General features: G+C 39.3%; 1 protein-coding gene across 9 annotated transcripts in view; it reads left to right on the top strand.

The window, feature by feature from the left end:
- The window catches only part of LOC119890804 (transcriptional enhancer factor TEF-1), a 49937-nt gene extending 27316 nt beyond the window's left edge, over positions 1–22621 (top strand). Inside the window, exons 4-15 of one of the 9 annotated variants that reach the window (XM_038702217.1) lie at positions 7354–7418; positions 9569–9631; positions 9722–9784; positions 11985–11996; positions 13091–13222; positions 13486–13532; positions 13638–13696; positions 14653–14777; positions 16041–16214; positions 17599–17739; positions 17853–18005; positions 19283–22621. In XM_038702217.1, the coding sequence (XP_038558145.1) occupies positions 7354–7418; positions 9569–9631; positions 9722–9784; positions 11985–11996; positions 13091–13222; positions 13486–13532; positions 13638–13696; positions 14653–14777; positions 16041–16214; positions 17599–17739; positions 17853–18005; positions 19283–19396 (1148 nt within the window). In that variant the 3' untranslated portion in view covers positions 19397–22621. Of the gene's footprint in view, positions 1–5411; positions 5519–7353; positions 9785–11984; positions 11997–13090; positions 13223–13485; positions 13533–13637; positions 13697–14652; positions 14778–16040; positions 16215–17598; positions 17740–17852; positions 18006–19282 lie in introns of all 9 variants that reach the window. The other 8 variants (XM_038702214.1, XM_038702218.1, XM_038702221.1 and 5 more) reach the window with 8 other exon arrangements.

Genomic DNA, 22621 nt, shown 5'->3' with positions numbered 1-22621 from the left:
ATTGCACACCCTTGATATGGTTAGATAACACTGCCTTCATCGTGACTACACAATAACCCCCTTCACTTGGTGAAACACACACACACCAAGCTTTACTTTGGTCTTGAGAAGCTGCAGCTTTTATTCACTGACAGACTCTACATTTACTGCTGCACTTCACTGCTCACCTCTTCCTCGGCGTTCCTCACTCTACCGCTCACCTTCTCTTGCTCAACCACACACACTATGCACGCAAAAAGGAGCTGCTTGATGGCAACTGCAAGTGTTGGAGAAAATGCTACAGGACTAGGAAACAAGAGAAAAGCCTCTTCCCCTGTTTGGGAGTATTTTTGGTTTAGTCCTGATGATAAAGGTCAACCAGCCAATTCTATGAGAGACTAAGTATTTAAAGCCAGCAAGACATATCATAGTAGGCTAATTACACTAGACACACAGCATTGTAGGCTAGACAATGTCATACATGCTACAATGACTTCTATCACAGGCAGCTCTGCTTTTACACCGTATACTCTGGTGGAATGTCATGAAAAATAGATAACGCCCAAGCCTACTACACTCACCATTTAACCTGATGTTCAAAAATCATACAGCGTGTGATCCATTGTAGGAATGTTGGGATAAACCAGTTTATTCACTGGGAGAATCCCCAATAAAGCAGAATGCAGTGTGAACCTAAAACATGTTATAGAAGGCGACTCACTTTGCTTGTATTGGAAAGTCTCATACTCGTACATACATTTCTGTTCTGCTGCGAGGCTCCTAAAATCGACAGGGTTATAGAGGGCATTGCTGTGGGGGGGGGATAATAATAATGTGAAAGAAGCCCTGTAGTGGCTCTAATAGCTCTTAGAGTTGAACTAACGCTTGAACACAGTTGTTCCAGAGTTAGAGGGTATAAATTCATTTTACAGATAACTACACTGAATCACACCTTTTATCAGTACCAAAGATGATTGCACTATTTTCCCATTTGCCTGCTAGAGTTGGTAGTGAAGAAGGAATTTTGTTGTGTTTTGGATGTCTCTCTATATTGTGGACCAACCCTGTAAATTTCCAAAACGTGGTGTCGGATATCTTCCTCGGAAGTGCCCAAACTTGTGAATGATAACTGACATACAGTAACATGCAGCCAAATTGTAAAAAGACAGATGAAAGAAAGAAGTTTTGAAGTGAAGTCATGTACAAATACTAAATATCAGTCTTATCTGGCAACCTGCCATTATGTATCTTATTGGCTTACATAGCAGCTTGTGATGCCTGCACCATAGCAATTCAGGTTACAGGTAGATAAAGAACAGATGCTTTTTACATGGTGAATCTCACAATTTTAAATTAAAAAAGACAAATGTCATCTGTGGAAATTTTGAGATGAAATAATTAATCAACTAGCCGATCAACAGAAAATTAATCTGCAGGCAGCTATCGATTCAACAACATTTCAGACAGTTTTCTTTTTTAAGCAAAACACTCCCCAGTTCCAACTTCTCAGTTGTGATGATTTGCTGCTTTTCATTGACTTATGTGCTTGTAAATTGTATATTGATGAGTCAGGGCTGGGGCGACATGGCAAAAATTATTCTCACTTTTTCTTTCTTTTTTTCCCCCTCAAGCTTGAAGACGATCACAATTTAATTTTAGTTTTCATGCATGCCCTGAACCACGTGCAAGGTTGTCATTGTTATGCATATTAAAAAAGTAAAGGTTATACTAGGCAGCTATGGACTGTCTGTGTTGATGCTTATACTGCTTTTATCTATGTCTGTATAATGCGTCAGATTTCAAGTATTGAAATTTATGTTTATTATACATGGTGCCTTTCAAATAAACTTGTAAATAAAAGAATAAAATTAAGTAGGGCACTGACAACCAGTTTAATAATCAGTTTCACCACAGATGGAACAGAGAAGTTGGCACACTTACTCACTACGGGCGTGCATATAGTGCAACTTTTCATGTCAGTTTACCAGACTGTGACTCGAGACAGGTGACGTAGACAGCTATTGTCTGTTACTGTTTTTTATTTAATCAAATAATTAAAGTCATCACCCAGCCCTATGTTGAGTTTGAACTGAAGACATCTTGGGCTTTAGAAAATTGGAATTGGTAATTTTCCCATTTTTTTTTTTACTCAACTCCTTGCTTTGTGTTGACCTGATTGTAGAGTTTAGTTCATAAAAAGTTGATTTAGACTAGGAAGGTCTTATGGGAGGTTATGGAGAATTTATTTCTGGGTGTGGTATATCTGAGGTTGGTCCACAGTGGACTGGACTGTGACAATACACCCCATTGTTATTCACAACAGAGGGAGCCTGTCCCAGGTTCCTTGGAGAAAGGATGCTAAGGGGCCAAATTGGATTTCTGACTGAATGAGGAATCAGCTACTTGGGGGAAGTCTAGAGAAAGTTGACCCACTATGTCTTTGTGGGGCTGCTGCTGGAGTGCCATTTATATGTTGCAGATCCTCCAGAGTCATTGAGATTCAGAGGAGAGTTCACTCTGGCCAGGTGGAGGGCTCCTCCAGCTGCTTGCCAGCACAAATCTGTCCAGGGGTCACACTATAAATATTTAATCCTTTTCCTGCTGCTTTAAATGAGGAAAACCCCATAAAGAGTTAAATTTCTCAGCCCTCTGCGGGCCTTGCTGCAACTGCTTATTTCAACATTCAGAAACTGACTCAGTTGTAGTAGTGTAGATCTTTCAAAACTTATATACACTGAACAAAATTATAAACAATGCTTTTGTTTTTTTGCCCCCATTCATTATGAGCTGAACTCAAAGATCTAAGACTTTCTCTACGCAAATGCTCCGTATTTGTGTAGCGCCTTTCTAGTCTTTTCGACCACTCAAAGCGCTTTTACACTACATCTGCATTCACCAGACATACACATTCATACACTGAGCCTAAGTGCTCAAACAGAAACAGAAACTAACATTCACACACATTCATACACTGGCGGAACAGTTGGGCAATTCGGGGTTCTGTATCTTGCCCGCTCTACCTCCTGAGCCACAGCTGCCCCCCTTTATGTACCCATGTTCACAAATCTGTCAAACTCTGTGTTAGTGAGCACTTCTCCTTTGTAGAGATAATGCATCCACCTCACAAGTGTGGCATATCAAGATGCTGATCAGACAGCATGGGTAATGCACAGGTGTGCCTTAGGCTGGACACTCGAAAATGTGCAGTTTCACTGTATTGGGTGTGTGCGGAGGGGTCCGGAAACCAGTCAGTATCTGGTGTGACTTCCATTTGCCTCAACTTCGCATAGAGTTGATCAGGTTGTTTGTGGCCTGTGGAATGTCCGTCCACTCCTCTTCAATGGCTGTGCGAAGTTGCAGTCAGGTCAAGACCCCGATGAGGACGACAGGCATGTAGATGAGCTTCCCTGCTCTTGACAGTTTGTGCAGAAATTCTGTGGTTATGCAAACAGATTGTTGCAGCAGCTGTCTGGGTGGCTGGTCTCAGATGATCTTGGAGGTGAAGATGCTGGAGGTGGTGGTCCTGGGCTGGTGCGGTTCCACATGGTCTGCGGTTGTGAGGCCAGTTGGATGTACTGCCAAATTATCTGAAACGCCTTTGGAGACGGCATTTGAATTTTGTTCAGTATAAGAAAGCATTTTAAATATAAAAAGAGCTTTGTTGAAAAAGGCATCAAGGCAAACTCTCCAAAATTCTAAATTTAGATAATCAAACTATAAGCCCTTGGGGGTTTCTTATCTCTCCTGCATAATCCTATGTTGTTTTTCTATATCTTTAGCTGTCCTTTGAGCTACTAATTTTTATTTATTAATTAAATGTATTCATTGTCAGACAGATTGGCGCAAGTGTGAAAAAAGTTAAGTGTCATTTTTACAATACTATGAATGTATTAAATAAATAAATATGAATTTAGTTGACTGACTGTCCATCTTTCAAGGTAAAGGTTCTTTATTGTCACATCCATGTGAAATTCATTCTCTGCATTTAACCCATCTCTAAACGGAGCAGTGGGCACTGTACCACTGTACAGCACCTGGGGACCAACTCCAGAGATATGTCAGTGGCACTGGTCAATGGCACTGACAGGAGAACACATTATGAATCAAAGAGATCACTTTGTTTATACAGACATTTTCTTTTTTATGTTGCTCCTGAATTTCAGGTTGAAAAGCACAGTTGTGTTTTAAAGCATTTTCAGTCCCGAATGTGGACAGTCTCATGTCCCCCCCCCCCCCCCCCCAGCAGTTGTTGTTTTGCAGTGCAAACACAGGCAAGAAAAAAAGAATGCAGGCTAGCCAGAACCCACTGAGCCTTTTCTCCAGCCTGGTGTAAAGAATGAATTATTCAACAGTAAGCAGGCTTTCAGCTGGCCATTTGTGTGCTTTGATCTAGGAATCAGGAGTTTGCATGAATGCCTGTATTGTCATGTTAGTTTCCACAGTGTGTGAATTATTGAAAAAAGAGCAGGGCCCCGCTTCATCTGGTAAAGTTTACACTGCAGGCTCACTGGACAGACAGGCTGGAACTGTAAATCCCCAGATGTTGTTTATTTGTCCTGCAAGGTCACATGACTGGTTTCACTCAGACTGGCCTCGCCTAAATGTTAAGCGTGAAGAGAGTTTTGGGGTCAACCTTTAACAAACTACAGCTGGATGTGAGAGCCAACCAGGGTTGGGCTCACCCCCTCTGCTCAGGGGAACAACAAAATGTGTAGGTGTGGCACGCAGACAGGTGCTGCGGGTATTAACGATCTCATGTTGCCGTTTATAGAATACGGTATAGTTTATACCCGGTGTTTTTACTCAAACTCAAACAACTTTGATGAAAGAGAGCCTTTCAAATGCTGTATCAGCCTGAAAAATTTCATTTCCTTGAACCTTTTTGAAAGGAATTTATTTGTAAACTTTTCTTGCATCCATTGACCGTCACAAAAGAGCTAATGTGAAGGAAGCCTATGTGGTAGAGCCGACGTATTGGTTTCAGTTATTTAGTTATTAATATAAAAATTAATGAGATGATTATTTGCAACTGTTTTTCAACTTTGGTTTTATCTTTTTAGGCAAAAAGATTCTCAGATGTAAATATTTTCTGGTCATGATAGAAAACCAGATGTTTGTGGGACAAAACAAGACATTTGAAGTCATCGTGTTACGGCTGCATTTGACTAAAGATGTTCCTAGTCGACTAGCAGTCCTTAGTTCAAGCAGACATTAGTTATTGCACGTTTATGATATTATTTGAATTATTTAACTATATACTTTTTGGGCATCAAAATGGTTTGACTTCCAGGGGTCAAAGAAATGTAACACTGCTACATTACAGAGAAATACAAAACCGCAATAATTAGACCTTAAAATATCAATTTTACAAGGGGCACGATATGAGCCCCATGTTAATCACTGTATTCCTGTAAACCTCCTCCTACTGGCAGGTCCACATCTCCTGTGTAAACAAAGTGGTGTAAACCAACACCAACACTCCTCTGGTACTCCGAGCCCCAGTCTGCGCAGAGTCAGCTAATAGGACCCGCTAACTGAGGTAACTAGCTAATAGCAGCTGGTATTGTTGTCTTTTCTGCAGCAGAAGAAGCAGCAGTGTGCCTGCAAGTGACTTCTGTTACAAGAGAAAAGGTCCGTGTTGCAACAATCCCGATACTTTCGTCCCAGTGACAAGGCACATCTCCCGAATGGAGTTTGGAGGGTTATTTTCTGCGACTAACTGACTAATGAAAAGTTCTCATCAACTATTGGGGGGTAGCACTACATTATGGACTCTGAGAAGTTGCCATTTTAAAATATTTTCTGACAATTTATGGACCAATCAATTAAACATAAGTTACTTGTTTGTTACTATATGTGCATGAAAACTTTGTTTTGGGAGTTGTAATTCAAGCTTTTATACCTAGACCAACAGTTTCTTTCATTTAGCACACTTGAGTAATGCTCAAGAGCCCTGAACATCACAAGATGAAGCTTACGCACCCATCATCTCTTGTTTATGGATTTATGTCCCTTACGTTCCGCACTTGTATACCCTTTGAGATGTACACTTGTGGTCTGTCACATTGTTTGATCCGCGATGTAAAAATAAAATGCCTTATCTTGTGATTACCTAAGATATGGCTTATTAGCATATGTGAGGTACGTTGTGGTCCCATGGTGTAACAAAAGTAATGCCTTTAATTGATAATGAATTGAATGTTGAAAAATGTTTCATTATATTGAGGGTTTGGTGCATTTCATGGAGGAGTAGAGCAAATCCATGGTGTTGGTTGGCTACAGCTGGACACATAATTAGAGACCTCCTTACCTATAATTTGTGTAATAGTTTTGGTTGGCGGCATGTTATTACCATATGAAAGGGCTAAGCAGGGGTCATGTGCATTGCTACAGCAATTAGAGCAGAGCTGAGGGCAGAAGAATGTTCGGAGCCGTTGTTAATTGGAAATCTCTACAAAGCTATGCTTTAATTATAATTTAGTCAGAGCTGCACTGTTTTAAACCCAATATATTCAGTTGCCATTATTTTTTGTAATAGTATGAACAGCTAGGTCTGTTTCCTTTCAAAGCACCGGGCTTTGAAGAGAACGAGATTGAATTAGATTAATTTGAAAGGCTGTGCTGCTGCAAGTTTTTTTTTTTTTTTTTTTTCCCCTCTCCTTCATACTGATGTCACATGGTGTTTTCACAGCGAAACTGGATCTCGTTTGTTTAGGAGACGTACATACCTTCTGATTTGCATGCACTAAACTATGGTTACAGACCTTAGTTTGTAGCTTCATGTATGATTCCATGACTACCTCCTAGAAAAGTTGTAGGCTTAATTATGCATAAAGATTTAAATATTCATTATCCATAATTTATATTAATTGAATATTAATTGATATCAGAGGTTCAAAGGTTCTTTGAATCGTAGCACATAATCTGCATTTTTTTTTACTTTTGGAGCTTAACAGCATTAGTTAACTATTAATTACCCCTACATTTTACATTTAGTCAGTCAAACATTTCAGCGGAAAACTTAACCAACTGTTAAAATGATAAAAAATCTTATATACCCACCAAGGAAAGTGTTTTTACGGGTGACAGAAGACAACCGTAAACTCAGTTATCTGATTTTTATTTTATTTTTTTGGTTCTTGGTTGATGTTTAAATTTTTTGTTTACAGCAAACTCAAATGTATTGTTTAGCATAAGCAACCAAAGCCTGTATAACAGCCTTCTACTCTATACACTAACACACACATCTGAAAATCTGATGCCATGATGTGCCCTTTCCAAATTTCTTCCCAGCCCAGATATTTTGAGGTCATTTCCCACGTTTTTTTTTTTTTGTAGATATTTTAAGCACGTCTCATTTTCCTGTTCACACAGGTCGAAATGAGCTGATAGCCAGATACATCAAGCTTCGGACCGGAAAGACGAGGACTCGGAAGCAGGTAAGACAGCAGACGAGATGTCTCTGTTGCATGAGCGTCAGACGGCTGTCCAATCTGTGTGCAGACTGTTGCCTTATGTTTTCCACAGGAGAGAAATAAGGCCAGACAGAGAATAACACAATGCTTAGTTGTCAGGGGGGACTTCTGAGGCTGAGGAGTCCCCCTGTCACTGCTGTGTTGCATGAAGAGATGTCTCTGGGTTACGACATTCCCAGAATTGTCACTCTTACTTGCACTTATAAGTATACACATAAGAACCGTAGTTGTAGGAAGTTTGCAGGAGGAGAAATTGTCTTTAATTTCCCTGTTAACCTTTTACTTAAAATGCAGCCTTTCTATTTTCTACTATAAATAATGGAATGATAAATGTAATGTAATGATAAACATAAGAGCTTTGTCATATGAAAAGAGTCGCCACTGTAGCTTAAAAGTATTCGTCCTCATGACTAAATCATGGAGGTTGTGCACTTGGCTAGAGTAGAAGCCTTTTATTAATAGGAATGTGGAGGCCTTAGCAGATTGGTACCATCTCTGATCAAAGAGAGTATTTGCTGCAGTCAGTATTGGAGCGTGTATCCTGTCTTCTGCAGCACACAGTGTGCACTGCACAACTCACCACAGTGCTCAGATCAAACTGTAATGAATGTAATATAAATGATAAATCAGGGCTCTTATACGTGTATCTCTTAGGAATAACAGCACCAAAATAGTTGATTGTTGTATTGAAATGACCTGATAATGAGCTCTGAAGGTGCTTCAGTAACATCTTCCCTTTAAACAGGAAATTCCCTGCATGGCCACTGACTTGAATGACAATGATAAACAAGCCAGTGTCTACAGTGACATTCGATCGCTGTGTGTGAATTGATCAGTCTGGACCAGAAAGGCCACGTGGTTTTTCTTCTCCTTGACACAGAATCAGAATGAGAGAGCGAGCCGTTTACTCACAGCTACACCAAGAAACACATGTCTGTTTCTGTTCTTAGTTTAAATGTATGTGTGTGTGTGTGTGTGTGTGTAATTGCTGTGTTGTTTGTATTTGGTAGATTAAATCAGCAATAATTCTGATAATTGATCGTTTGGGCCTCTCAAATGCTAATTTTGACTACTTTTATTGTGTCTTCTGTGAAAGTAAGGACAACAACTTTGGATTTTGGACTTTTGGTTGGAGAAGCTTTTGAGTATGTCAGTGTGTGCTTTAGAAAGTGATGGTTGACATTTTACAGGCCAAACAACGAATAAATAAACTAAAAACATAATTGTCATTTTAGTTGAAAATGAAAATAATGGTTGTTGGCAGCCCTAATTTTCAATATCACTTAATCTGCAGTTTATTTTGGTTTTGTCTATAAACTGCCAGAAAATTGTGAAAAGTATAATTTTCCAGAGCCCAAGGTGATGTCTTTATATGTCCGACCAACAGTCCGACACTCAAAGATGTTGAATTTACAATGACACAGAAAATCCTCACATTGGAAAAGCTAGAACGAGACGTTTGGCAATTTTTGCAGATTCATTTTCCGTTGATCAATGAATCGACTAATTATTTCCGCTCGAGTTTATCAAGATGAATAGCAAGAAAATATGTTAGATATTATATAATATACAGATTTATCTGCAGTGGAAGCACTTGATGCCCGTACTGTTAGAAAACTCACCTTGGGTGTGATTTGCTTGAATAGTGTCGGAGGAGAACTTAAATCCACCCCTCAAACCGGTCATCAGCACACATTGCTTCTATTTCCAACTGCTACTTGCACTGCTAAATGTTTCATGTGAGAATATTAAATAATTTGCAACTGTGTGAACGTCAGAGGTAAACTTGGCTGGTGAAATGCCTCGACCCAGCTCCCGCAAGAATACTACACTAGCCAATTCTCATTCAGCACACAGCAGATCACATCTGGGTGCTCTTAATGTGCACTAAAGGGGCCTGCATCCCCCTTAATCAGTTCACTTAAGTGACGAGAACACACTGCATAGAACGCTTTATTGGCTGTTAGCTTGGTGTGTAGTTTGGAGATGCTTCTGTTATGCAACTTATCTCCTTTAAGTTTTTTTTTTTTTTTTTACTAAACAAAGAAATGTATAATCCACTTGTACTTTTTTTGGTGTGTCTTTTATTTTCCGTTTTCTCTTTTTTAATGGAGGTGTCTAGTCACATACAGGTCATAGCAAGAAAGAAAGTTCGAGAAATCCAAGCTGCCATTAAGGTACGTCTAGCTTTGCCCAGTTGCAGGGGGCTTTTCATTGCCATGGTTACAGGCTCTTCCTTTGTTTTCCTCCCTTCCCCTACCCCGCAGGTGTCTAGTCACATTCAGGTTCTTGCCAGAAGGAAATCTCGTGAGTTTCATTCCAAGCTAAAGGTATGCGCTTTTCTGCTTTTGGGCTTGTTGGTTGCTGTGCATCTTAACTTCCTGTTTCCCGTGGTGACAGAGTGAATGCCTGGTGCTCTGATTCCCCCTAACCCAAATCCTCTGCTGACTGTAGTCTACTCAGATTTTCTAACCCACCCCCCCTCTCAGTCCATCTCTCACCCCCGTACTCTCCCATGCTGTCACTTGGTTTCATCTACACTTATTCACTTTTCATTACGGGCTTTTGCTTTGAGAGCAGCTGGTTATCATGTACATGACTTACTATAACAAGAGTGAAGACATTTATTTTATTTCCATTAATAAAAAATAATGTATTAATATCAAGCATGCCAAGACAAATGGTTCTTGTAGTTTATAGGTTTGTTTTTTAATTATCCAAGACCTTGACCAATACTGGATTTTGATACCGATACTGAGAGATAAAAATTCTGATATTCATATTTTATTATTATAATAATAAATTTATACATTGGCCAATAACTCATAACATTGGGGGGAAAAAAAGTTGGTAACCATCCCTTAATTACAGTATGTACTGAGCGAGACATTTTATAGATAAACGATGCTAACATGCTTGCAGTATAAATGCTAACATGCTCATGTTTAGCTAGCACATTTTATCATGTTTACCATCTTAGTTTAGCTTGTTAGCATGCTGAAGTTTAGCCAATAAGCTCTAAACACAAAGTGCAGCTGACGTTAGTGGGAATGTCGTTATTTTTGCAGGTATTTCGTTGAAAAGTACGGATAAATAAAATGTTTTACCTGATTATGGCACTAAATGAAAGGTCAGGGGATCAACAAAGCAACTACAAGTCATCCTTAGGGGGGGACATTAAGGTGTCTGACCCAAATTTCATAACAATGTATCCAACAGCTGTTGAGACTTTTCACTCAAAATCACAAATGGCGAACCTCGTGGTGGCGCTAGAGTCAGACGATCGCCATTGTATGGTTCATCCTCTGTTTTGTTTTTTTTTTGGGGGGGGGGTTCTTGCATTTCTGCACTGCAATATCTTGCTCCTTACTGGCAGATGTATACACCAATACCGGTCATAATGAACTAACACCAGCCCATATATTGCCCCGGATTATTTACTGGGCAGGCTCTGATTTTTACTCTATGTATATAATTGTAATAACTTAGTAAAACCAAAATCAAAGTGGGCAAATGTCAGGAAGCATGCTAGCATTGGCTGTTGGTGAGCGGCTGAGATCTGAAGGTTCGAGGAAATCGGCCTGATGGCGGCTGGCTGTTTCTGAAATGTACTCTCTGCTTTCTTGTTCTCCCTTCAGTCTGTTGATAAGTCCAGCTCTCACAATGCCATGGCTGTCTGTCGCTTTCCTTCCGACCCAGTTCAGATGTCGTCATTTCAAAGCGTTCTTGTCAGTTATTTCAGCAATAGTGAAATCTGTTAAAATCGCTGAAGAAACCTTTTCAGAATGGCACATTAAAATGGGAGAACAGCATTGTGAAAGAAGTAATCTTGAATAATATTGACCTGTAATTTAAGGTATTTTATGAAGTAATGCTTGTATATCAAAGGACACTCCACCCATGTGCCATTTTCTTCTTTTCTTAGGGAGCCGATTATACGTTTTGACTTTCACACTTTGCTCCACTCCCAGTATTCAGCACGAATTAATGACCCCTCATTAATCTGTGTATGTGTGTGTGTTGAGAAACAGTCAGACAGGCAGCTAGCCACATGAATGCCTGGTCTTTCAAGGGCATTGGTGGCTGTCTGAAGAAAAACAGACAGCTTTTGTATGAATCCATGTCTTTTCTCATTTAAAGCAAATTAGACTTCAGGGGTAAATAGAAATACAAGTGTGCCCTTAATTTTAGGCATCAATGAAAACCTGCTGTTTCTGGTCCCGTCTATGGCATTTCTGTGAAATTATAGTCATTACGTTACTGTTCTGTTGTTTTGTCTCAAGTGATGACTTACTGATCAGATTGTGAAAATTATACAGAGCAAGATACCCCCCCCCCCCACCACCAGAAACCAAGGATAATTTGTAAATACACATTTCATAATCTTTTTCATTCTGTGTTGTACTGTGTGAAGAAGGCTGGACATTCTCAAAGCAGAATAACTGACTTTCTTTAACACTATGATAATGTTGAATAATTCACAATAAACGGAATCACAAATTTACAATAAAAACCCTGTTTGTCATTTAGGTTACAAGTATGGTAAGTATTTATTTTCTGGTTGCGATGCCGTTTCTGCTTTTGATTAGGGGCTGCCTCGTCCTTCAGCTGCTAGTTTTGCATTTGTGCTCCTGCCATAGTGACAATAGCTGCTGCCCAATGTTTCCCCAGTTTATTGATGTCTTTGTGTCATCATACTGTAGCTTGACTGTTCTCAGTCTGTTGCCAGCATGCTTACCTTTAGCTTCTGCCACCAGTGAGTCTGCATGGGCGTGCTAGTGTGCACTCCGCTACAGTATTTACACTGAATGGTTCGGTGTGACTTTAAATAACTGTTAATGCACATTAACAAATGACTAGCTCCAAAACATACAATGTGTAGTGCACTTCTGTAGACTTTGGTGGTTCTCTATGAACTGCGATTCTCTTAATTAAAGCTAGGGTTGGAAATGTTAGAGAGACTAGCAAGAGACTGCTAGAAGTATCCAACTGTAAAAAACGATTGGCCGTGCTCATTACATTCCTGAGACTGCCAAAGTAACCGGATTTCTTTCGGGATGTAAAGAGAATTTCATCAACTTATTTAAAAAAATTCTGAAATAAATTGCCTACCTTAGTTTTTAGCATAGCCATTTAAAATTAATGTAGCTATATCCTGATATTTAAAAACCTATTGTCCAAAGATGAAAGTAAAGAAACAAACTGGAGCTGCGAAAGACTTTTCACAATACGAGATTGGCGTCCTTCAGTTTTACTTGAGACATTCTTTCCTACGTTTAGATGTGTTTTGACATGCAGACAAAAGCAGCCTTGATAGAAGTGCTGCTGAATGTGTTTTTAAAAAAAATGTTTTAGTGGTAGATTAGTCAACAAGCAAACTTTGGTGTACGTGCATACCACTGCTAACCATTGTATATTGGAATTTAGTTGTTGTTTGGCGCATTCCTTTAACAAAAAAAAAGCCTACACTTAAAGAGCAACATAGATGCATCTTCTTTTAACCTGCTTGCTGTTTACTGTTGTGAGGGGTCAGTGGTGCTTTCAGTGTGTTGTTTGGAGTCTCGTTGTTGCTACCTCTGCAGCACTCCCTCTCCCTTCTGTGTGAGTGCTAAGTCTTTTGTGACTGCTGTTAAAAGGACCAAGCCGTGAAGGACAAAGCCCTCCAGAGCATGGCCTCCATGTCCTCGGCTCAGATCGTCTCTGCCACGGCTATTCACAACAAGCTCGGCCTGCCAGGCATCCCGCGCCCAGCCTTCCCTGGAGCAGGGGTAAGACCCTTGTCGGCACCACACTATTGATCCATCCTGTCCAGCTTCACCCAGGGCGGACGTGGGGCCAACAACGCCGACACCGGCGCCAAATCACATTACACACCACAGCTTTGCACAAATGCCCCTATCAGATAAGCACACGATCAAACGGAGTGGTAGTCAAGATAACCACATCCACTGAACATGGAGCTAAGAGCTATTTTGATGTTGTTGCTAACAGCTGCTCACAATTTGATCTTCTTTGTTGTCTAATTCTCTAGTTATGGCAGGGTATGATATCGGCTGGTCAGCCAGGATCCTCACAAGAGTAAGTATTTTACTTTTGTGTTAGAAAAAAAGAACTCTTTAAGCAATAAATTCAATTTATTGTTCTATAGAAGTTTTTTAATGAGTCTGCCTTACTCTGTTCCAGTATTAAGCCTTTCACCCAGCAAGCCTATCCCATCCAGCCAACAGTCACAGCCATTTCAAGTAAGAATTTCCATGATTCAAAAACCTTCAAGGACAAATGACCCAAAATGTTCATCACACTTTCTACATTTTTTGCTCAATCTGAAAAAAACTGAAATTCGCCTTGTTTCTCACATCTCCAACATAATAAAATGTGCCACCTGTTTACTGTGTTTATTCACTCCATGTCCACATGTGCATTTCAAAACCTCCTTAATCTGTTCCTTTAATCTTACTGTGAGAATTGGCAGATTGTCTCGCTGTAAAACAAATGCTGATAGAGGTCTAAAATGCTTGGGAGATGGCAACAACAATATTTAAATTAATTGAATTAAATACATTTCAGCAACTCCTGTTTTTATCTGTTAAGTTTTTTTTTTTTTTTTTTTTGAAAATGTAAAAATTCTTAGTGGAAAAATTGTTAATATTGGTTGAATATTATCAATCAGAATGTAGCAATCAATGAAGCTGCAGAAACTCCTGTAAGGCAACATATTTAGCCTCATCCAGGAATGAGTTTTTTTTTTTCCCGTCTCTCTTGAAACACACTCATAAAAGTTAGATGAAATAAATAAGACAAACCAACATTGGGAAATGCGCAGACCACTGATTTATGTGTGTGTGAAATAAATCCAAAGGCTTTTTTTTTTTTGTTTCTACACTAGAACATAAATGTAACTGGATTTATGAGAATTGATCTTGGTTTCAAGTTGCAGTTGTTTATTGCCTAAAACTTGCGGACATTATTTATACAATAGTATTTCTGCACATTGTATTGAGTTCTGACTAGTTTTATATTTTATTTTTACTTACAAATATTATGGAAAAAAGAAAATAAATCCCATAAATGAACAACAGGCAAATCTGTGCACACTAATTTTTTCTGGATGACTGCTATAATTTGCACATGGGGTTTTATTTATTATAGTGTCTTAAAACTACCCACAGAAGGATTTATTATTGTGGTGTTACTGCAGGTTACGAGCCCACAGCACCTTCGGCTCCCACGGCACCAGCGTGGCAGGGCCGCTCTATCGGTACATCTAAACTCCGACTGGTGGAGTTCTCCGCCTTCCTAGAGCAACAGAGAGACCCAGATTCAGTGAGTAGAGCATTATTGTATAAAACACACCACTATCTCATGGTGTTCATTCCCACCTCTTATCACCCGGTCCTTTCCTCTATGAATACACTGGGACATTTTCCCAGGCAGACAGTCAGCTGAGGGGAGGCCAAAACAAGCTGAGAGGAGAAGCCCTGCATGTAGGGACACACAGCATGAAAACCTGCAGAAATAATGAAGGACTGTATATTAATCAGTTCCTTAAACGGTGTGCCAAAACTATATTTACGCTGCAGACTTCAGCTCAGCGAGACGATCCACAGACTCACGGAGTGTGAGTTGACAAATCAGCAAACAAAGTCTGTGTCTCACATTTCTTGTTTGCTTTAGACATTTTTAAATGTTTGTCCACATTTTCCTGTGCGCTTTCTTTTGGTATTAATACTGCATGACAACAGCCATTAATCTTACATTCAGCTTAATGCTTGAAATTGTTGCATTTGCCCTAAAGGCTACACGCTGGAGAGGCTGCTCTGTGAGCTTTTAAAGTGAAGTGCAGCACCACATGACAGGGCTTCGTTCAGTCACGACGAGGGCAACCGACCTCTGAAAATCAAATGTTATTCTCTGATTGCCCTGCTTCTCTTTGTGCTTTTTGCTATGCATCATGAGTCTGAGGTTTAACAGAGCACAATTTTTTTTTATCCAAAACCAAATTCAAATATTCTTAGTTGAAAAGGAATAGAGCAAACCTGAATGTAATTTTTTTTATAAAAGCTCTCACCTTTCATTCCAAATTTTTTCAATTTCAGCTGAATGTAGTTGCTTTCCTACATTTGCCTATAATAAAGTCACAACTTGAGCTTATATAATTTGGGTGAAGCAGTCTGGCATTCCTGGCTTGGTTTAATACAAATGAGGAGATGAGCTTCTTTTTGGATGTGGTGTACCTAATTTGTAGATCATAATAAAAAAGAGGCTTAAAATCATGCAGATCGCCAAATAAAAAGCAATGTTGCATAGGGTTATTTCTCATTATCAGAGTGTATTTGTTACCAATCTAATTCTAGCTATTTCTTTCTTATAATGTTGATTACTTCAGTAACCACCATTATAAGACTTCAGTAAGTTGTTCTGTGTTGTTGACTTTCAGGATATTGATGTAATATTGTTATAGATTATTTTTTATGCCATGTCAGATTTTAATGTCAAAATTCAGACTGAATAGATTTGTTTAAACGATTCAACCTGAACACCATATTTAAAGTATGTTTCTAATACTTTGTTTATTTACTCTTTCAGTACAACAAGCACCTATTTGTACATATCGGACAGACAAATTATTCCTACAGTGACGCCCTGCTGGAGTCGGTGGACATTCGCCAGATTTATGACAAATTCCCAGAAAAGAAAGGAGGCCTGAAGGAGCTGTATGGAAAAGGTCCCCAGAATTCCTTCTTCCTTATAAAATTCTGGGTGAGTGTAATTTGTCAGCCACATTGTTAAGATTGCGAAGTGTTATAAAATGGCAGCGTTACAGCTTGATTGTGTTTTACTCACATCAGTCTCAATATCACTGTAACCTCTTGCACATTGTGAAAGGCTGGATGGCAGATCCTGTTCAGTTACAGTCTGTTCAGATTCTTCTTTAGTTATTGGGTGTAATCAGTCTACACAGAGAAGATTGCGCTCTTAATGTTTGCAGAATGCACTGTGCTATATTTGGACTTGCATAGCAGGAGAGCTTTTGATCAAAGCACTCACTAATTCAATGTAATATCTCCAAACAATGGTGTGACCTGGTTGCACTCCTAATGGCTGTTGAAACATTGCATGTATTTCCTCCCTGATGCAAAATGCTAACTAGCGGCAGCCAACAAAGTAGGGCCGTATGCACTTGGACCAAGTCCCCTCAAATTCCTTTTGAAGTGACCGACCAATCTAAATTTCAAATGAAAGACAGAATCTGCACAATAATGAATGTATAACTGCTTTGCTTAATGAAGGAGGAGAATGTTGTAGGAGGATGTCTCCTCTTTTTGTATCCATAATGAACAGGATGTCGAGGGCATAGAAAGGCTGCCCTCCGGGAGCAGACCCCGCTCGACCTTGTAAATCAGTAACTTAATTGAATCCTCTTTAGAATCTTCTTTCTAATATGGACACAGTAACGTGTTTAGTCAGATGTGGCCGAGATCTTCTAATATGATGTGCAATGTACATGTTTAATCTCAACAGCTCTTGATCAGACTGACAAATACTTGATGCAGAGTTAATTTAACATTTTTAGAAACCAGATTCAGACATTATTTAAAAAAGGCTCAATTCCATACTAATCTCTGCAGTGTGTTTTTCCATCAACGTACTAGGTACATACTATTCCTAGAATTGGTTTTTACCCTTTGAAAGAACCTGACAAAGGTTGCTGCACCAAAATATAATTATTCAATTGGTTTAGTTCAAGTGTGGCCACATCACATCACTTACTCTCCTCTACACCTGTTGGTAAACATGAATTGCCATTTCATACAAGAAAAGTAATCTTGTATGAAATGGCAATAATCTTTGGCACTTGCAATCAGGGCACAAAATTAGTACCAGCCAAATGCTGGTAAAATATGCAAGTGGCTGGTAGATTTGCTTCAATCACCAAAAAAAAAAACCCCAATTGTAATCTTTTGAGTGGTTGGTAAAATTTTAACATTCACTGGCCATTTGGTGCTGGTGGACACCCTGCTTGTATTATAATACACTGTATTACTATGGTTGGATTTATTGTTTATTCCTTTAAATCTAAGCCTAAATACAAATGTAAATTGCCGCTGCAACGTTTATTTTTTTTTCCCCCTCTGGCTCGCAGGCTGACTTGAACTGTAACATTCAAGATGATACTGGGTCTTTCTACGGAGTCACTAGTCAGTACGAGAGCTCGGAGAACATGACCATCACGTGTTCAACAAAGGTCTGCTCCTTTGGCAAGCAGGTGGTCGAGAAAGTTGAGGTATGAACTCAGGTCTTAACATCCTGTGCATCACAACGAGGGCTAAAAGCTGTGAATTCTCCAATATAACCATGTTCCTTAAAGTTACTGTGTCATTCTTCTGTTCTCTTCAGACTGAATATGCACGGTTTGAGAATGGGCGCTTCGTCTATCGGATAAGCCGGTCTCCCATGTGTGAATACATGATCAACTTCATCCATAAACTAAAACATCTGCCAGAGAAATATATGATGAACAGCGTGCTGGAGAACTTCACTATCTTATTGGTAATCACCTCGCTGACCTGAGTGGGCAAGCTCTCTCTCCGGGACTCTCATTCTTCTTCTCCTCTTTGCTGTCAGGGTGTGTTGGTTGGCTCCAGCTGGGAGGGGCGGCGGTTGACTGGGCCGAGGGATGAGTTCCTCTTGCTGGTCTTACATTGCTCTCATTCCACAGGGGATGAAACGCAGTGTGCGGAGCCTCATTATCTGCAGGGCAAAAGGGGAGGATGAGAGGGGGCAGGAACCCCCGTTATTAGCCATCACATGGGTTCTTAAAGTGTCATTGACATCTACTGAGAAATCAAAAAAATAAATAAAAAGACTCATGGACCTGTACATGGGGGTTTGGATCCAAAATAGGAAGCGGAGCCCAAAAGCCATCTTAAGGCTAATGATTACAACCTAAAGAAGCTTAAAAACATTGTGATTAAGATGCTTTTAGAAATGGTCGTAGATCAATGAGTACTTTGTTCCTGTTCACAGAAGGCTAAATGTGTCTTAAAAAGCTCTGAAATCTGCAGGAGGAACTAAAAACGATGTATTGTAATACTGTATAAGTTTTGGGGGGTAAAAAACAATATAATTAATTGCACAATTATTGACTGATGATTTTGAGGGCTGCCTTCCACGGTGGCCCGTAGGTCTCAGGCAATACAAATACAAATCCCACAACACAAATACAAAAGCCACAACACGATTATAAAAGGGAACCACAACGGAAGTTGACAACGAAAGAGACGCTTACTAAGCGTCTCTTTCGTGTTGTGGTTCCCTTCCGTTGTGGCCTTTTGTAATTGTGTTGTGGCGTTTGTATTTCCGTTGTGGTTTTTGAATTTGTTTTGTGGCTTTTTTTGTTCGTGTTGTGGCTTCTGTATTAGGCCTGAAACCTACGGCCCACCATAGCCTTCACCCAGAAAGCAATACTCGGGATGATCACAGAATCTCCTGTGGCTGAAATGTTTCCTGATGTTGTATTTTCAGTTTCCATATCTTTTATCGTAGGGGTGGGTATGCCATTTACCTTTTGCTCATAAAGCTCTAATACACAAAGGATGACAAGCATATTCATGAATTTTATACAATGACTGGCTTGATTGTAGGTTCAATATGTGCTCAAGACTTATGGCCTGAGCAACAGCTAAATCAATCAGTTTAGTTTCGAAAACCTAATTTCCACCCACTGAGATATACATAAACACATACACACGTATAAAGGAACTCCTATTTAATCATTATTCAAGTGTAATACTTCTTTTAGAAAGTGACCCTCTCTTCTGTTGCAGGTGGTGACAAATAGAGACACCCAGGAGACGCTGCTATGTATGGCGTGTGTGTTTGAAGTTTCAAACAGTGAGCACGGCGCCCAGCATCATATCTACAGACTGGTAAAGGAATGAAAGGCTCCGAGCGCCCCCCACCACCCCATCTCCCTCTTTTCATAGACTTACCAACCTCAAAAACAAGTGGCAGTGCCTCTACCTTAAAGTCACACCTACAATGCTTTTTGGTCATGGTATCGGGTGAAGTCAGTCGTTATAAATTTGTTTTAATATAAAGTGTTAGTTATTTGACTGCAGTTGTGAATTGCGGTACAGTTTTATGTTTTAAATATGGGAATTCTCGTTTAAAATATGTTGAGTTGGTCTCCGTTGGGTATAAATGTGGCCGTTCTTAAAGAATTTACTAGATTAATTTGGTAAATGGAAATGTGTGTGTTGTCTTCTTCTGCTTTGTTATGTAGAGAAAAAAAAAAAGGATGCTGGCCTTTTCAATCAGCGGCCTGATGTGGTCTGTGTAATATGTTGAGTGTGTTTTTTTTTGTATGTCTGTAGTTCATAATTTGTGAGCATACATAGTCGATAAACAGACGTGCACACTCAGCCAATAGATTTTCCAAAGAAACAAAACTTACGCAACACTACATAGACAGTTGATGGAAACCAGTGGTCGTGAATATTGCAAAATTACTGCTTTTTCTTTTTAAAAACAACTCTGCTTTCGGAAGTATATTTATCTCTGTTGAAGCACTCCGAGTCTTAGACACTAACCGAATGAATGCACTGTGGAAATACTACAAACATTTTGCCTGCATCTGCTCCATTAATGTAGGAAGTCTTACCACCTGCTAAGCATTTCTGTGCTGCAAACGAGTCTATTTTCTGCGACAGCCAATAAGAGAATTTCTGGATTTTAGACGGGTGAAAGTAAAATTACTGATCTTGTCGAAAAGCACTTTGCTCCCCTTCTTGGGCTTGCCTTAGTGATGCTTCCTTTTCTTTGTGTTAGATCTGTGGTTATAGAACAGCAGTTTAAATAAACCTAACACCATACAGTAAATCACTCGTAGACAGCAGGCCTTGTTCAGTATGCTGTTCCCCCCCATTCCCGACTCTCAGAATATGGTTCCCCCTCTGGGATTGTGGTGTAATAACTCCAAGCCAAGAGTGTTGCTGCCTTCATGTTCACGTGTTTCTGTGGCCTACACCGATCCCCAGCCTTAAACAGGTTATAGCTGTGTGAACTCCAAAAGATGCCACTAAAACTGTGATCTCTAAGCGTGAAGACTCTTTCCATGTTTGCATTGTGTAAGAAATTCACAATACTATCTGCCAAAGTGTAGATATACAGTGCCTTAGAATATACTCTAACATTACCCTTTGCTACGTTTTAAGTCTAAAATCAGTTTTGTGGATGAAACAGGCAAAAAGAACTCACCTGTATATTACTTGGTACATTCTCACGTCCGCAAAATTATGTTTCTTATAATTGGTACACTCCTATAAAAACAGTTTTTGCTGTTAAGTGGCAGTACACTTATGTTAAATTAAGTTATAATAACAGTAACCGTTATAATGCAGGTTATATTTTTCTCTAACGCTGTAAAACATCTGCCTTTTGTGTAATATAAACACAGACTGACTGCCTTTCCTGTTGTAAAAGACCAAAAATACAGAGATACAGTCAATCTTTTGTCATGTCCTGCATGGTAGCAAGGAAGTGCCTTTGGTTTAAAATATCCAGCTTCAAAAAGATAAAACAAATTTAAAATCAAATGTTGCTAGACCAAAAATGAGACGTAAGTGAAACCAATCACCACATTGCCTTTTTTAAAGGGATTGTAATGAAAGCAGGGGAAAGCTGGTTACTGGTAAAAATAAATAAATGATATATTCATTTTTATTACATTGTAAATTGATGATTTCACAAATGTATTTGAAGAAAAGCTATTTCTTTGCTTGAGGTCGAAGACAGAAAGACCTGCTGATAACGCACGGCCGCAGACTGCACGCAGGATGTCCATTTACAGAAACACTGCAGCTGTCTGCTTCGTGCACACTTGCAGGTTCAAGTGTTTTTAAAAAAGGTTTCTTGGAAACACTGGTTTCCCCTTTCCCACGACCACGCGCTCTCACGATGTGAAAACCACATTACACTTTAACAATGTTACTTTTGATGATGCAGACACACACAGCTGTGATGTTGACAAGGCAGGGACCGACAAGCTTTTATCATTTATTATCTTTCAGAACAAAATCTGAACGTTTATTTAACTGTACAAATACTCACATTTCATTTGGAACTGTTTTAATGTGGTTAAATCTGAAATTGTTCCAAAACCTGTTCGAGATGCCGTTTCAAAAAACTAAAACTAATTTTTCACAAACTGCTAGTGTGGACGAGGCCGTCAAGGTTAATACTTTTAAAGGACCATAGCTACTTTACATTTATTGTTTCTTACAAAGAATTATAATCATCTAAAGTATTTTAACCGAAGAAGCTCTAAATAATTGCAGACAATGTCTCTGGTGGATGCAGATAAAGTTCAATCAATCAGTATTTTTGCCACAGTCCTGTGGACACTGTGGAGTTTTAATAGGCTTTTTTCTTACGTTTACCCTGTGTATCGGTTCACATTTATTGATTATTTAGTGAGATGTTCCTGTTTTCTTATTGTACTTGTATACAGCTGTTCTTGGTTTGTGATGACATTGTCTGTATATTGTAAGCCCAATAACATGGTAATGATGTTTGCTGCTGCACTGCTGGTACATTTTGACATGTCGTTTCAACACTGAAACAGCAGGACTTGATGCCTTCGATGGCACGAATGTCTGGTGGACCATTAGAAGAGAAAATGGGCACGTACAAAAACAAAAATCAGCTAAGTTGATGAATCATGCTACAAACATATCAGCAGTTTAGCTCGTTATTTGTAATTCTGTTGAAGAGTAGGTACTGGTACCTTTATTGTTTTATGACCATTATCAGATGGTGGCTTTAAAGTGATTTTTCACTCAGCTCACATAGTTATCACGCACACACACACACACACTTGGGTTTTTGTGTGCAGACTTGTTTTTTTGTAAAAAGGTGCTTTGTACAAAATTATATATCTTAGCTTTTCTTGGTACAGATTGTGTGATATCTTTTTGTATCCATGACAGTAAAGTGTTGGAGCAAAGGAGAGAAAAGAAGCTCTGCGATGTTTCTGTGTTCTGCATATGGTCTTGTCTTTGCTCCGTAACATTATGATGCCTTCTTGATAATAGTAGACATTTTGTAGCTTTCTAGATACTTTGTATGTATGCAATATTAAAGTTAAATAAATCTGAAAAATATTG

Source organism: Micropterus salmoides, unplaced genomic scaffold, assembly GCF_014851395.1.
Source record: "Micropterus salmoides isolate LMB-PRFRI ecotype aquatic unplaced genomic scaffold, ASM1485139v1 Ms_hic_scaffold_6, whole genome shotgun sequence".
In the NCBI taxonomy this organism is placed as follows: Eukaryota; Metazoa; Chordata; class Actinopteri; order Centrarchiformes; family Centrarchidae; genus Micropterus; species Micropterus salmoides.
The sequence above is the reverse complement of the archived record's forward strand: the minus strand, read 5'-3'. Positions and strand labels throughout refer to the sequence as shown.